The 17448-nt window shown below is 41.6% G+C and overlaps 1 protein-coding gene across 1 annotated transcript in view; it reads left to right on the top strand.

The window, feature by feature from the left end:
* Positions 1-1290: 1290 nt before the first annotated feature.
* SLC2A12 (solute carrier family 2 member 12) overlaps positions 1291-17448 on the top strand; it is a 29617-nt gene continuing 13459 nt past the window's right edge. The window contains exons 1-2 of the mRNA XM_061474974.1: positions 1291-1625; positions 9243-10565. Coding sequence (XP_061330958.1) covers positions 1460-1625; positions 9243-10565 — 1489 coding nt within the window. The 5' untranslated portion in view covers positions 1291-1459. The remainder of the gene's footprint in view (positions 1626-9242; positions 10566-17448) is intronic.

Consider the following 17448-nt stretch of genomic DNA (forward strand, 5'->3'; position numbering starts at 1 on the left):
AACTTTGAAAAGATTTCAGCTCCTTCCCAGCCTAAACAGCCTCTCTTTTTTTTTTTCAAAACATCTGAATAATGTCTTTAAAAGTTGACATTAATTTTTGCACATAGCCCATGTGCAAAAAATTGTTAACAGCCCTGATAGCATCCTGAGAGGTAGATATTTTGCATGGAAAATATGTTACACATGAGAGCAGAGCTAGGCTGACTTATTTAACTCCACACTGAAGGTACTGCCAATGCCAAACTTCCTGCTGGAACCAGTGCCCCTGTGGCATCCTTAGCTCTCCACCTTCTGAAGCCGACAGTGAGGCAGCTATCAGGGCAGTCGCAGTGTCTTTGTCAAATCTCCTTGTTAAGCAAACACTGATAAAGGGTGTATCATGCCTATTCTACTTAAGGAAAAAATGTTTAGGAATTCTCCTTCCTGGAAATTTTGCAAAAGCTACCAACATTCCACCTCTGCCTTCCCTCCAATGCTATCTGCAGGCATTAGTGTATTAAAACAAAAACAGCCAAGACAAAACAGCACTCGGTGAAAGAGAAGAAAAGCACAAACAAGGAGCCTGCAGCACTGCCAAATTATACAACAGTGATTCCCACCAGGGATAGCTGGGACAACTTTCCTCACTGAGGCCAGCAGGTCTGCTGAGAACACTTTGGGGATCCCACACCAGGACCAGGACTAGGATGAGTCAGGCAGCCCATGTAGGCAGCTTTCCTGCACCCATGTAGCTTTCGCTGTGGTGCAGCCTCTGGCCACTGCTTCCCCCAAAGCTAGCAGGGGTGGAGTGACTCCTAGCAGCTCTCAGAATCAAGCCTTTGACTCAATATAACTGAGACAGTTTTTCCAGAAATAATTTTCACAGGAAGAGGGTGACTTGCTCTTCATTTGCTTGTAAAACAGCATGAGCATTTACACTGTGAAAGCCATCGCAGACTGCAGAGGGCTGCCATGGCTTTTCTTTCCTCTCTGCTATTTCTCACCACAACTTGCTCAGTTTACAAGAACTAAGCAATGCTGTGTGTGTGCGCTCAGTGCCCTAACTTTAGCTGACACAGCAAAAACTTCGAAACCTCCCCTTAAGTGTGCCTTCTCTTAAAAAAACCTGTGCATATGAACACCAGAGAGAGGAGGAAAAGAGAGAGAGAGAGACACTTTAAGCTAATGGCTAAGGAATGTGCATCGAGTTGCGTGTGGATGTCTAATGTCTCCAACTATTTGTTAACAGGCAAAAGCAATACTTCCGACAAACGGCCCTCCCCTCGCCTGCAATAGGCTCCCAAGAATAGCAACAGCCTGTGTCACTGCAAAGGGCAAAGCCTTCTGAAATAGTAACAAAGTTGTTCACAAACCACTTTGTGGTTTGCATTTGGTTTCAGACAGCTTCAGAAACTTGTTGCCATGAGGAAAATAACCTGCGCCTTGCCCTCCGTCCAGGGAAGGACTGCCGCCCTGTGAAATGCTCCTGCTCCAAGGTGCAGAGGGGCTAGCAATGGTACCTGGGCAGAGCAAGGAGGACCTCAGCCAGCAGAGCCAGATGATGAAAGCAGGGGAGGATGAGGAGAGCAGCCGGGGCAGCCACCGCAGCAGCCGCCGCCACCTCCATGAGCTCCCGGCTGCAACAGGTAAAGTGGCCGGAGCTGAACGCCAGCTGTCAGCTTGTCAGCAGAGCAGCAGCGTGCCCGTGGAGCTAATGCTTGGGGCTGTGAAAGCAGCACTGCAAAGCCAAGGGGCATCCCAGGGCATGGGACTCTCTATGTCTAACAGTGAGAGAGGGGAAAACATGAGTAAGGAAGAGAAATGTCAGCTTGAAATTTGAATGAAGCTTTATGCTATACTTTTCCCAAAAGGCCTCGGTCCTACTCTCTGTGCATGTGTTGTTTGTTATTGTAGAGGCCTTCCCTTTACATAGATCAGTCACCTGAAAAATTGGAAAACCCTCTGGTGCCCAAGATAGCCGTGCTCTGGCTCTTTCATGCTCGGAAGCAATCCAGCCCTTTTCACGGAAGTGGAGGGAGGCCAGTCAAGCACTGCACCTGCTCACATAGAGGGAAAGTGCAGGGTGGGGACATGGGGACTCCCTCCTCTTTTCTCCCCTAGCATTTCAGGAAGAAATAGGGTTTCTGTGCTGACACCCTGAAAAATCAACTGCAGAATTTCTTCTTTTGAGTACTGAAGCTGAATTTCGTAGCTCTTCACCTTTGCTGTCCTGCCCAGACAGTTTGTCTAAGTTACAGCACGGTTTTGCACCTTGAGTCACTTTCACTGATGATAAGGTCAAAGGGAAAATGACCCACAAACATGATATTTCTCACCCACAAGACAGCTGTATCCAAAGAGGAAAGTACAGTTGTAAGCCAGAAATTACTATGTCCCAAGCAGGTTTTGTTCACTTAAAAATGAATGAACTGACAAACCCACAAATACTGCAGGCAGAAATGCTTTGCTGGAGTATAATAGTGATCAATCTAGCAGTATCTACTGATACCTGGATGCAGAGGTCAATCAAGAACAGAAGGTCGGTTGGTGTACAGACATATTTAACATTACCTGAGGGCATGGGGGGAGCAAAGCAGGTGCATCTAGGATAACATTATCAAAGGGAAGCACAGCAATTACAATAAACAGACAGCAAAGTTACTGCAGCACAAGGGCTATGGCTAGAAGGGTACATGCAAGTTACACACTTGGCCTTACCCTCAGAAATTAAAGCAGCAACCTGAGGAATTTATAATTGCCTAGCTAGGAATTAAAAGAACTTGTTGATTCTTACTGGAAAATAATAAAACAAAACCCATTCAATGTAATCACGTGCCAGGCTGCCTGTTGACATAATGAAAATACATGGAAGAGCACTAAGAAATGGAGAGGTGGTGAGGGTGGGTCTGCTCAAGATCTGCATTCCCTGTCTTTCCATCAGTGCCAGGGGACCTTTTTTCATGAAATTCAAATATTACACAATACTTTAATTGAGCTTATACTGTACAAAGCATACAATGCTTCCCACCATCGCAGGAATTTAGATGTGTGAAAATATACAATTCCTTCTGCCTTCTTTTTTAGTCAATTTACAAAATATTTGTTTTGGTTTTGCCTTTCACATTTGGGTGAGAGGAGTCACACTGGTGAAACGGTCATGGATCCCACAAGGCCCTGACACTATTTTTGGGTAAATTTAATATATTCTGAGATTTTCCAGCTCTGCTTGCAACATAACTTTGTCCCAAAGCTACCATTTGTTTCTTCCTATAGGGTCTTGTTGGGTAACTGATTAAGATCCCATGCCAGACTTCTAGATGGGCAGTTAGATCAGATTTATCCCAGTTAAAAGGAGAAACACAGCTATTAAATAGCTATTGGCTCTAAAGAAACCTCAGGCATTAGAATAGATCAACAGGGAACTGGATGAGACAGAGGAAGGGATTGTGACAGTGACAGTGCAGCAAAGATCATGATGGCATGAAAATAGGATAATCATCTTTTACAAGAAGCAAAACCATAATTCAATCATGCAGCAATTCCCAACACATGCCATTAAGTATTTATCCTACAAAACCATCTGATCTACGCGCTATACGCTTTAGCAAAATGCTTCTCTAGAGACAGCTTGGGGAATTGTAAACACTATTTCCCTTTAATGGCAAACTTTTTGTATGTCAGACAGCATTCACATAGAGAAGAAATATGTTGTTAAAGATAGCTTAAAATTTTCAGATAGAGATGCTGTAGTTTTATCATGGATAAATATAGGTACCTTTTTCTGTTGAAGGGATATTCCATGCTGTGGATTCATATCTATGCAATGCACTCAACTAACTCTAATTTTCTAACCTGTGCTTGTTAACCAAGGATTGACAGAGCTTGATTTCACCTTCCAAATGTCTAAATAGATCAAAGTATCCCCAAAGATTTAAAGAGCATATATTTGACCTTGCAGGAAAATAATTTCCTTCCCTCCCAAATTGAGACATTTCTCACCTCAGATTAAATCAAAGTCAACAGAAAAAAGCATCATGTTGGAAGCGACTGTCAAATCCCCTCCTATCAAAAATAGATGTATTTGCACAGGTCACGCAAAAAAAAGTAATCTCTCCACATCCCATTCCATCCCACTAGTTTTCTGTACACACACTGCTTGTTCTCTTGGGAGAAAGGAAAGAAAATGTACATAAATGAAACCTCAGTGTCTGGATTAATGTGGAGTATGGTGTGTGGTACTGTCAAGGTGAGCTGCAAAGGGCTCCCGAGCACCAATCCCATAGCTCTACTGCACATGAAGTTGGGGAAGAGAGGTGCTTCCCAGCTCAGCTTGCTTGTAGGTCTTCCCTGGCACAGATCATTTATCTGTAGTGCCCAGAAAATTTAGGCACAGGCCAAATATTTTGTGTTTGGAAGGACTCTATTTTCCCAAACATGTGCTTGAAAATAAGGTCACATCCTTATTACTTGACCCTATGCAGTCTCACCATCAGTACTCTGGGCTATACCACAGCTGTGCTTTGTCTCCTTTTCAGGAACCTAGCATGCACACTTCCAGCAAATGTTCTTAAATATGAGTTTGTTTGCCAAGTAATGCTGCTTTTGACCTGAGTAACAGTTGTGAGAAACCAGTTTGTTTACATGCAGAAACTCTAGAATAGACTTTCCAATCATTTGTCACATACCAGCCACACACTCATTACCCATGGTGTCTGTTGCAAACAGAAAGACAAATTTCTCTGGAGGATATCATTAAAATATTTTATTCCCCTGGGATGCACAGTGCCATGGAATTTTCAGGCTTCTCATGAAAATAAGAGGAATATAAATTTTAAGAACTTTTTTTAGGGGGAAAGAAAAAAAAAAAGAATGCCTAAGAACTGCCAGCAACATAATTAAAAGTGACACTTAAAAGGATTGTGAGTGCTACTGCAACATGCTTTATCTGGAAATGTTAAAGCAAAACATACACTGAAGTCAGGGGGAATTTTGACCAGAGGAGGACTGTAAAGGAAAACCAAGCAGAGATTTCAGGGCTTGACTCAGCAGGTAGCTCTGAGCAGTCAAGTCTTAGGTACACCAGTTACAACAAAACCTCATAGCTATATAAGGGTATTTCTCAGCAGAACAGGGCCTGTGAGGAACAAGAGACACCAAGTTAACTGCTGAGTTTGCTGCTGCTAACTCAGAAAGACAACATGTCTCCCTTTGCATCACATTAGAATCTGCTTTTCATTTAGGGGCCTGCTCTAGTTACAGCCCTCCTCTATTTCTATATGACTGTGTGTATCTGTCACTGGACACATGAACAACGATGCCAGTTGGTTATTCAGACATTATTCAAGCTGCTGTACTTGGAGAGACAAGAAATATATGGGCTTGAGTGCTTCCCTATCAATTTCCTAAATGTCCAAGCTTCACAACCAGTCTGTACAGCCTCCCAGATTAGAAATAAATATTCACCTTGGTTTCTCTGAGGACCACAGGCTGAGGAAAGCAGAGTCTGGATTGTAAAGAACAGTGCTGGTGCTGGACTCTGTCAAGATATTTGACTGCACTCTCCTTTTGAATCAAAAACTGGAACCATACAAAACTGGCAGTTGCACATTTAAAGAATTAAAAGCTGTGCAGGACAGACCTCAAAGTATCAATAGGAGACACTGCCCAAGCTGCTGTATTTCTGCTGGTAAGCCTTACACTCAGTTTTTGTCCCTCTGCTGCTTAACATCTTTTCTCAGTTGCTTGAAAGAAAATAATAATGTATTATTTGTGGGTGATTAATCAATGGGATATGCTACTGCCTGAATGCAGTTTGGGTGGTTTGGCCTGCTGACTGCAAGTAAAAGTACTGTCTGGGATTCCCCTCTGCTAACTTTTGGCTTCTGCATCTGGGCAAGCCACACAGACTCCTTTTATAGGCAATGGAGAGAAATAGGCATCTGACCTACTTCAAATATCTAGACATGCCTATTTTTCACAACTGGTTACAGAAGAAATGTAGAGATGCTGCAGATCTCTCACAGTTAGGTAAGTTGAAACCATTCTATGTATTTCAATACAGACATAAAGTGATTTGCATTCCTAGGGTCAAAAAAGTCAGGTCATATTTAAAAGAAAGGCAGTGCCTTGAGAAGAACCCTGTCAGAAAAGGAGTTGGTTGTCCTGTAGGGTAACCAGCAGAACATGAGCTCCTGTACATGCTGTGACAGTCTTTAGATGAGTAGAGGAGGAAAATTGTGAAGTTTCTATCTGGCATTGTGCAAACACTGCAGGAGCACTGGGTCCAGTTCATAATTTACTGAAGAAGTTGATAATCTGGATAGAATTCAGAGAAAACAGCTTTGAATACTTAAGGGACTGGTAAACTTGTAAAGCCTCACAGGCTAAGTAGCTTATCAAAGAGAGGTCTTTGGGATGACTAGATAACAGGCCATAATTTTGTACTTGGTGAACACAGCTAAATGTAGGCAAACAGGGAATGTTATATGATGGCTGGAAGATGAAGTTGCAGAAATTGAGCCTAGAAATAATTTACAGATAATTTACAGTGAAAGAAATTAGCCACTGGGAGAAATAATGACTTAAAATCATTTGCTTTCAACCACTAGCAATTTTTAAATCAAAGCAGAATATTTTAAATGGCCCAGTTCAAATAAAATATCATTTAAATGAGTCTGAAGGGTTATGCTGTGCTGTTCATAAGTGGCAAATTGGATGAACACAATGGTCTCTTTTGGCTTTATAACGTATAAATTAAGGCAAAATCCTAGGTTAAATCTACATGGCTCAATGATGTAAAATACAGAGATATCCAAGACAACATAAATACCAGCACTGAGCAGTAGTTTGGGCAGAGCACTGTGATACTGTGATCAAATTAGCAGTGTAACTTCTGGTACCCAAGCTCATTAATTCAGCACAACTCTGCCATTACCAGCCCTGATTTGTAGCTCGGATTCATTGAAGGCTGTATTTTCCAGATCTAGTAACAGGCAGCAAGAAGGCAAGTTAAAAGTATAAAGGGGAGGGACAAATTAGGTTTTACAATTATAACATGTATATTGCATGCATGCATTGGAGGATGGAGCACAGGAAGCACAAAACAGCTTAACTGGAGACAGTAGGATTTCCACTGCAGTACTGTTCAGTGCAGTTCTGTGTATGAAGGGAGTACAGCAGGATCTTGCCCTAACCTGACCCATTCACTAACTTCTGCTTAAAGTAAGTGCAGTGACCTTGGATACTGCAGATATGAAAGAAGAAGCTTTAGACATAATACAGACATGGATAACAACAGTATATATATAAAAAAAAAGTTCCATCACTGAAGCATTTTGTAAATTTGTTTCTGACATTTTCTTCAAGCTGTCCTACTCCATCACAAGGAATCTACCATCTACCCCCACTTTATGAAAGACTTCTCACAATATCCCATTTCCCCCATGCTGTTATGGCCCATCATGACAAAACCATGTGTTTTTTTACCATATACTATCTCTGGTTTTTCAGTCACCCAAGCCCAGAGGCAGAGTAGGCTGAGTGGAGTGCACTCAATAGCTCCTGCTGTTGCCACTTGGCTTCTGCCTCACTAAAAGGGAAGGAAGGGAGAGCCAAGTAGAGAGCTAATAGGTGGTGATACTTATCTTAATAGACTTAATGGTCTAACTAATATCCCCTGACCCTGGAGGCACAGTTTATATTCACACTGTATACTCTGCTACCCTCCAAAATGATTCAGCCTTCTGTGGAGTAGCTGTAGGGTGTGACAGCAGGCTCACACCTTGAGCTGCCTTCAGGAATTGTTAGGAGAGTAAGAGTTGGCTTGGGGCACAAACATGCCAGGGACCATGACAGCAATTTAGCAGGATATGTGGCCATGTGCCAGGGTCTGGGCCTGGGCTCTGCCACTCTTTATTTTGGTAATGCATACGTACTGCTAGGGCTGCCCTTCTCCTCTCTTTTCATGATTTGCTTTAGAAATGTAATATCCTCTGTGTGCTCAAAATGTGCTCAAAAGTTATTGGCGAGGAACTCCAGGCAGTCAGTGTGATCAAAGAGCCTTAATGCCTTAGAAAAATAAGCTAAAAATAAACAAAGTATATGTATCATTTTCAATTAGACCATACACCACTTTCCAGCTTGTTGCAGGAGAATTAACTGAAAGACTGACTCAGTTATGATGCAAAAGCTACCTCTCCTCAGATACATCCTATCTCTTCAACTAACCAGAAAATTAGAAGTCAATTTTCCTACTTGTGTGGCAGCCAACATCATGATGAGAGGAAAGTCATGCTGGGAAAAAGAATAAGACCAACAATAACAAACTGATATATTTTTCAAGGTTTTGGGTGTAAAAGGCCTCACAGTTACTAGAATACAATCAGTCAAATCTATCTTGTAAAAATAAACAATGAATCACAGTTGTATAAAATTTAAAGTGGACATTCAAAAGCATATAATCTCCACTTGGTTTATGCTTTCACCATCTGTTTTTTATTCCTGACATTGTGGCCATCATAAGCTACAATTTATATACGCAAAATATTAGATCCTGATATTCTGAAGTATCTGAGATTAGTGATGAACAAAACCCAGAAAGTTCCTGAATTTGTACCTCAAAGCCAGGTTTCCCTACAATATCCCAGCTATCTGAATCAGCCTGGTGCTTGCTGGATAAGTTTTCATTTTGCAAAATAAAAACACTGGTACCAGCAGCCTTCATGGTATCCTCAGGTGAATCAAAAGAATCGGTAAGTGGTAGGAACAGTGTAACTTGTTAGTTATTCAAGTCAGGGTTGAAGCAATTTCACTTGGAAATTATTGTTTTCCTTGCACATGGTACACTAGTTAGGTAAACAAGACTTTCTCAGTTCAGTACAGCAAAAACACTGAGAACATGTCAAAGGCAAAAACTGTTTTCTTAAGAAAAGATTGTATTGTCAGCGTTGCTTTTTGTAATGTCACTCTGAGAGAGAATTTTTAATATTTAGGGCCAGATCAAAATCTTATCAACTTCTGATCAGGAAGATAAGAAACCTAAAAGCTTTAATATTAAAGAGGTGTTTATAAGAAATAATTCCCCCCGCCCCCCCCCCCCTTCCCCCCCCCAGTATCATTTTATGTCACCTAACAGCTTCACCTAAAAATTATTAAAAGATTTTTTGGACTGGTATATCAGTCCAAATATAAAGTTATTATTAGTTGTCAGAACGTTGCAGAAGTCGCACTTCTAATTTATTGTGTTTTTTTTTCTCCAATTTCAGGCTGTGGAACATTTACCTTTTTATCTTCTGCCGTTGCTGCTGTGAGTGGACTTCTGATGGGCTATGAGATGGGCGTTATCTCTGGAGCTCTTCTTCAAATGAGCAGCATATTAGAGCTCTCTTGCAAAGAACAGGAAATCGTTGTGAGTTCCCTGCTTTTTGGGGCCTTATTCGCATCCCTTATTGGTGGATTCCTGATAGACCGATTTGGAAGGAGACTTGCTATTATTATTGCATCTTCTTTACTTGTGTTGGGGAGTTTGATTATACTGCCCTATGAATCATATGGGCTACTTATTGTGGGACGGATTGCCATAGGTATTTCCATATCATTATCATCAATTGCAACATGTGTGTATATTGCTGAGATCGCGCCAAAGCACAGAAGAGGCCTCCTAGTATCATTAAATGAACTCATGATAGTGATGGGCATTCTCTTTGCCTATATTTCAAATTATGCTTTTGCTAGTGTATCTCATGGCTGGAAGTATATGTTTGGCCTTGTGATTCCATTAGGTGTTTTGCAGGCTATTGGCATGTATTTCCTTCCTCCAAGTCCTCGGTTTCTTGTAATGAAAAACAATGATGAAGCTGCGAGAAAAGTACTGGAGAGGTTACGGGAAACATCAGATGCTACTAAAGAACTTACTGCAGTCAAGTCTTCCCTGAAAGATGAAGATCAGTATAGTTTCTTGGACCTGTTTCGTTCAAAAAACAACATGAGAGCTCGAATGTTGGTAGGACTCACCCTAGTCTTTTTTGTGCAAACAACTGGGCAACCCAACATTCTATTTTATGCATCAACTGTTTTGAAGTCAGTGGGGTTCCAGAGCAATGAAGCTGCCAGCTTGGCTTCTACTGGAGTTGGAGTAGTTAAAGTGGTCAGCACAGTCCCAGCCATAGCTTTTGTGGATCAAGTTGGAAGTAAAACTTTTCTATGTATTGGCTCTTCTGTTATGGCAGTATCTTTGGTCACAATGGGCTTAGTGAACCGTAACATAAATATGAATTTCACTAGCATCTGCAGAAGCCAGTCTCCAGAGGATTTATTTCACCAGAGACCAGGAAACCCCACTGGTGTCACCAATGGTAGCCTCAAGGACCTCTTTGCTAGTGCAGGTTTGCCAGAAAGATTGTTATTTGATGCGCAGAGAAGCCCAGATGTTGCCAAGACAGGAGAACTGAACAGTACTGCCCTTGCAGGAGGCAAAAGCACAACAGGTTTTCACGTGGAAAGTGAGGAAGTTCCTGTTGTCCTGAAATGGCTCTCGCTGGTCAGTCTGCTTGTTTATGTTGCTGCATTTTCCATAGGTCTTGGACCAAGTAAGTGTTCATTTTTCTAACTCTTTGTAATGATTTACTTGCATGTGGATTAAGTGCTGGGTTGACATGCCTGCCTTGGCATCAGGCAATTCCCAAGTTAGGCAAAGCAACATTTCCTGCTAATATGCACTGGCATTGTCAGAGACAGTCCTGGGGGGCCTGGGTGTACGTTTTAGGAAGAGGTCCTGCCCAGTAAGGCCAATGGCCTAATCTCTCTTCAATTCAATGAAGTTAAAAACTGCTCTGAGCTTTGTACAACAAAATTTGGGGGCCCATCCATATCTTTCCTTTTCCTAGTCTATTGTGTCCTTACATTAGGAAGGTTAAGATACAGGCATTTGCTGCTGCTAAGTCGTAAACCCAACATAAATCTCAGCCTAGTGTGATACCATCATATCCATGAAATGACAGCATGCCTGAGTCCTGCTGAGGATCTGGCCCCTTGACTATATAATAGTCTTCAAATATAGAAAAGACATTCAAGATATCATAGTTCATGAGCAAACTGTAGTATCATCACTGCTACTGGTGCTGAACAGCACAAGTGGAAAAACACAAAGGCACATCACTAAACAATCGAGGTACTGCTGTGGCTACCATCACATTTGCACAGTTTACACTCTCTACAGACAACATGTCTGCCATTCCCAGATACTAGCAATTACATCTCTACATTTTGTTTTATTCTGTTGTGTTCCAATAGCACTAACATATTACTGTTCTTTGAAAGGGTTGATTTTTTAAGCCACACTGCAAAACCCCCATGCTCGGAGTCCATTATTCATTAACAGCCTTTATGTACTTTTTTGCCCTGGCTCAAACTTGCCCCGCAAACATAGTGTACTCCCACTGTACTATTATGATAAAAAGCTTGACACAAGAATACAATCCAACAATTGCACTAACAGCAACTCCCCTGCAGTATTTATTTATTTTAAACATTACACACTGCGTGAGCAGCTTGAGATAAGCATTCATTGCCAGGGCAGCAAGCTTGACTGTGTTATTGCAGAATTATTCCTTTCCTTACAGATCATCCTGAGGGTGGATTCTGCTTTCAGTGACACAGGTTCAAAACCAGGGGTGCAGCCCTGAAAAGAAAACGTTACTTGAGCTTTTACTCCTTGTTTCAAACACAAGATTTAATGACCCTCAAGGCAGGGGCACACATTCAGGCTTGGTGTCTTGTTGAAAGGTGCTTTCCTGTTGACCTGGCTGTGAATGGGTCCCCAGTCATTTGAGTTGCCTTAATGGGAAGTTAAGGATAACGACTGCTTCCTTGAGGGCTACAGAGACTGATGTATATTTGCCAGGATAATCCGAAAAATCTTTGAGGATGTTGTCTTTTTTCTGATCTCTTTTTTTGACCATGAGCACATATGCTCTCAAACAGCAAAAATGAAAGAACAGGCCCAGACTCAGCTCCACCATGTTAAAATCATGTTTGATAAAACCACATTGAGGCAATTTATGCAGACAAATATATTTGCATAGAAATGAAGGCCTGGTCAAGGAGAGATATAGGTATTTCAAGGAAAGTACTCTCAAAACATTTTCATGCCTTTAAAAGTTAAAACTGACAATGTCTAGAAAATGCAGGAGCCTGAAAATCAAGAGATTGTTTGAATCTGCAAAGGATCTATTGTGGTTAAATAATCAGGGCTGGAATCCAAAGTTATGATTTGCGTCTCATATGCAGCCTTCAACATCTGCTTCTTGGAGCCCAGATCCTTGAATGTATGTTAAAAGCCTAGCTCAGTGTGCCTTTCTTAGTGTAAAGAAAAACAGTCAGAGCACTTCTGCTTATATAAACAATTTTAACATGTTTAGGTTGTTAATCTCTAAATCTGGTCTGTGGCCTGGACCAGACTGTTAGACATTGTCTACTCTGCAGAGAGGGAGGCATTAAGGCTGTACTCACTGGCTGCTGTTGCCAAGCGATGCCTGGACACCAGGGGACAGAAGCACTGTAACCCCCATACAACTGTATTTTCAGTGGGAAAATCTCATAATCGGTGTGATGTCTGCCCATCCTGCTGGCTGAGACAAGGCACTGCTGGGAATGTGTCTGCTTGTAACCTACAGATTAAATCAGCCTCTTTTGGACAAAGAGCAAAGAGAATCTTGATCTTTTCTCTCCACCCCATAAGGCTATTCCTGGAAAAAAAAAAACAAATCACTCAGTTTATTTTGAGCCTGTGCTAAATCCTGTTCTGTGGGGATAAAGGACAGTCCATTTATTGCTGTTAGGAAAATGGTACATTCTTGATACACATGGTACACTCTCCATGCAACTTCAGATCATGCAGCCTGAGTTCTATCATCTTCTTTTTTTTAACTACTTGATGGCTTTCCCCAGCCCCCCTTCCTTCTGGGGGACCCTGGCTAAAGAACTACTTACAGTCTAGATTTGCATAGCAGATATTTATGAATGTATTTTTCCATGATTTCTCTTTTGTCTCCAAATTACATAAAGTAGATGGATTTTTTTTTTTTTTAATGAACTAAACATATGCTAAATATATTTACTGCCATTTATCAAAGCATCCAGGCAGCACTCAATTGAGTGCTCATCACTCCTCATTTTGAGTGATGAGTACTCAAAAAATAGACAGAGATAAAAGCCATTTTTGCATTATAAAAGAATTCACAGACTAGCAAGCATCTACTTAGTTATGTTTTTGATTCTGGGGTGCTCTGCATTTATATCATCTGCCCTTAGGCAAGATAAAATGAGTATTTCTGCTGCTCTGTTTCAGACTAATTATGTTTGATAAACTGTGATTCAACTGTTTGTTCACACTTAATTTCACACAATTATGAGGACGTTTTGTAGGTGCAACAGATCAGTGTTACATCACGTTGCAGAACAGCACATGCTGTCTCTCCAGAGATGTTTGTAGAGGTATTTCAAAGCAGTTATTAACTAAGGAGACTCACTTGACACCCATCTTGCCTTGAGTTACCTTTGTTTGTATATCCAAATGAGGATCAACCAGTCTCACCAGGGAAATATGCCTGCACAGCCAAAGAAAAACTGCTCTCTGGCTGCCATGTGAAGAGTGAAGAGTGTGAGAGGGGCTCTAAAAGTTCAGTGTGACCCTGGAAATTAATTTAGCACAAAGGACACTCAGAGCAAGTCTAGTCAGGGCCACGGCCATGCATGACCAGTTACTAAATGGCACAGGGTTAACTGAAATAGTTGCAGAGCATCTCCTTTGCCAGATGCCCTTTGCAAACCACTTGACAGGGAAAAAATAGTTGTCCGTTCTTATAATGAGGGTTCACCTCCTTCATTTATCACTGTTGTGTGATACAATGTATTGAGATGCAGGAGCCAGGAAAGACAAACTCCTTATCAGGCTTATTTTTCAAAATGAGGCTGTAAATGTGGAACTCTTGGAGACGGATAAAGCATGTGCAAGAGAGTTCTCATGGTTAACACCTGTAGGGCAGCTGTAGCCTTTCTGAAACAGAGTGGGTCCAACCCAGAGCCCTGCTGCTTTCCCCACAGACCTGACAAACAAAATTCAGGTGTTTTTGTCAGGTGGCACCTGTTACCAAAGGTCTCCTTCTCTGCCTTGATCATCTCCTTTGATGCCATTTGAGATCTAGGACTAAATAGGGACAACTTCTTTCCATGTGTTTCTGTATATCCCCTGAGTGACAAGGTCTCACCGGGCGATCTCACCAGTAAGTAGCCAGAAGAGAGGCAGTAGCACCACACACATTAGTAAAGGGATACAGTGTGGTCTGGAGGCAATCCTCTTCACTGAATAAAAATCAAAGGGGCTCCAACAGCCCTTGGCTGAGAAGTAGGAAATGCAAACTCAGTCTGGACACAACGGAGCATCTGTTGCATCTGTTTTCCCTGTCTGAATTGGTTCCAGTAAATAAAAAGCAAGTGAGCAAAACAGGAGTTGGGCAATACCTCTTCACGCATATTGCAGGAGTGCAGTTCAAGGGGATCCATGAACATCATGGGGATATTTTGCTGTGGACTGGAGAACACATTGAGAGGGGGATGGCAAATGTGTGCATTTGGACTGCGTGTATGGCATTGGTGCCTTGCACAAAAGATCTCTTCCTCCTCTGTCAGTCCTCTGGAGATGTTTCTGTACAACTGCAAAGGCATTTAGGCAGTTGGTCAATAAACTTTGGGATAATCTGTTGGTGCAAATCACATCAGCTCTGCTGACATTGTGACAGTTCATGGGAAAGGAATGGCTTCTCTTCTGAATTGCCTGTTGCTAAAGACTTTCCATTCAGCTTTAACCCAGATGCTTGGGTCCCAGGTTTGATGCTAGTGCTTGAAAGGGTGGCAGGCCACCAAGCTGCCCTTGGGTTTTTAGTTTCACGCTGATGAAATTCCTCTCACATGAGGGACCTGAGATTGCGGCTTCATGTGCCCCAGCATAGAGTCCCCTGACAAGGGGCAGTGACTATGATCCCCAGCAAGCCCTGCTGTGATGCACCATATCACTGCTGTGGAAACTCTCTGTGGGCCTCAGTGGCCGTGTAAGGAACAAAACTTGTGCATGGAAGTCAATGAAGGCAAACCCCTAGTGGGGGAAAATCTTAGGAGCAATTTTTTCTGATGAAAGACTAGTTTGGGATGAGAATATCCATTTCTAATTTAAATGTGGGCAGATTTGCCATATTGAGTATATCAGCTTGAATTGATGCTTTACTACTGAGCTAATTTATTCATAAAATGGAACAGATGTTTCAACATATTTGGAAATTTAGCTGATGTAGGAGCCAGATTCGTCAGATAATTGACAAAGGGAAATATTCTCCCCACCTAAGGGGGGCTTTCAGACCCATGTTCTCTGACCTCTGCTTTGGAGCAGCCCTCTTTTCCTCACTAGCTATTGAGGAAGTTTAGGGAGACCAGGAACTTAAGCTAGACTGTGTGATACCATTTCACATATAACATGCATTAACTTTTTATCAGCCCTGAAGTAGTCACACAGTTGGTCTAGGTGAACATTGTATGTCCCTTCCAACTGAACTATTCCTACTCCCATTCTTGTTCTATTCTGTTCTGTTCTGCTCTGTTCTGCTGTGTTCTGTTCTGCTCCGTTCTGCCCTGCTCTACTCTGTTCTGCCCTGCTCTATTCTGTTCTGCTCTGTTCTGTTCTGCTGTGCTCTGTTCTGTTCTGCTGTGCTCTATTCTGTTCTACTCTGGTCTGTTCTTTTCTATTCTGTTTCCCCCCCCCGCCCTTGTTTTCTTTACATCTGATTTGAGCTGTTGAAGCATTAAATGCAGCTTTAAAACCATGCTGGGGACAGTGGGGAAGATGGAAGAAGGATCGGGCAAGAAGGATCAAGGAAGATAGATAGAAAAAAGTTCAAGGGTTCACAAGAAAAGTGAAATCCATGGAGGTGAGGAAGGAAATAAGTCCCTCTTTCAATCCATCATCGTCCTTCTTATGCCATTTTATGGGGTCTGTGGCAGTGTTTCTTTGTGTATTTTGTTGGGTTAAGCAAGCAAAAGCCCAGAGCTGGAACGTTACCCTAAAGCCCAGAGAATTTCAATAGAAATAGATTTAGTTCCCTTAATTTTGCTGCTGTGATTCTTAGATAAACTGTCTACCTGAGTTAAAGCATGAATCATTAGCACAGTTAAATGCAGAACCTTTTATGTTTCTTTCACTTCAGTCACTAAAGGCAGAAGACAGTGAACAGCCCAGGGACTCGATCACAGTGGTCATATCTCTTGCCAGAGACATATGACCCAGGCTGCATAGGACTGCTTTTTCTCTGCCCCAAAATGCTCTTGCTCTTGGCCACCAAATGTTCTGCTAGAAACTGGAAAATCCAGTGGGAAAGAGAACTGTCAGTGTGGAAATTCTGACACCATCCCCCCATGTAGTTGTTCCTGTGTTTTGAAACATCATAAGCTGTATGGCCTTGCACTAGCATGGAAAAGACAGGTAAAAGATAGGGATGTCTAGAATTCATATCAGTATCTTTGATGTTGGAGCAGCATTGCAGGCTTTTACAGAACATGATAATTGTATTAATTTATAGTGTGCATGAATTTGCTGTTAACAGGCATTCATGCTCAACATTGCCTTGCATGACACTTGTTTATAATGTTTTATTTTTGAGCTTCTACATTTTTTAGAGCAGCTGCAGCCTGGCCTTAAATTTCACAGGAATGAGCAGCATCAATTTTATGTCGTTTTGTGGTTTACACTGGGAGAAGGAGATAGTGGCGGGGATTAAATCAAGTGCTCAAAAAAAAGCAAGTGCTTAAATCTTTTGTTGGATCTGAACCAGAATAATAAACATTGGAAATGTTCATATTTCACTAAAGGTCAGTACAGAAAGTCCTATTTTAGTTAATTAGAAAATTATCTTGAATTCTTTATTTTATTACAAGATTCCTAGCACTGTTCTTTTGTACTGAATCATCTTTTTATGCATGCATCTATGTGGTTTGAATATGACACTCCTAGTATTTATCTAGTTCATTATTCCTCTGCTCTTCAAATGGTGCCTCATGTGGCCTTTATTTCACACTGTGCAGTAGGAATACAAGGCATGCCAAAATGAAATATAAAGCAAGGACTCTGAATTGCCTAGTGCTCCCCGTTTCCTTGCCCCAAACAAGGTTTATCTGAAGATCCTTGTTAACATATCAGCCAACCCAGGAATCGGTTTGCCTTTCCACAGGCTAATTAGTAGTAGTGAAGTACAAGGTAATTTAAGACATTTTTGGATAGTTGGATGCTGAATTACAGGATTTTGAATTGCAGAAAATATTCTCTAAAATACCAGCCAAATAGTTTAATCTTATCCACCTTTATAGAACATCCAAGTTTGTAAGGCTTCTTCAAGTGTGAAAAAGAACATTAAAAGGAAAAAAAGGCTT

This window comes from Pezoporus flaviventris, unplaced genomic scaffold (assembly GCF_033815535.1).
Source record: "Pezoporus flaviventris isolate CSIRO_AGI_PZ_B2104156 unplaced genomic scaffold, CSIRO_AGI_Pfla_v1 ptg000081l, whole genome shotgun sequence".
In the NCBI taxonomy this organism is placed as follows: Eukaryota; Metazoa; Chordata; class Aves; order Psittaciformes; family Psittacidae; genus Pezoporus; species Pezoporus flaviventris.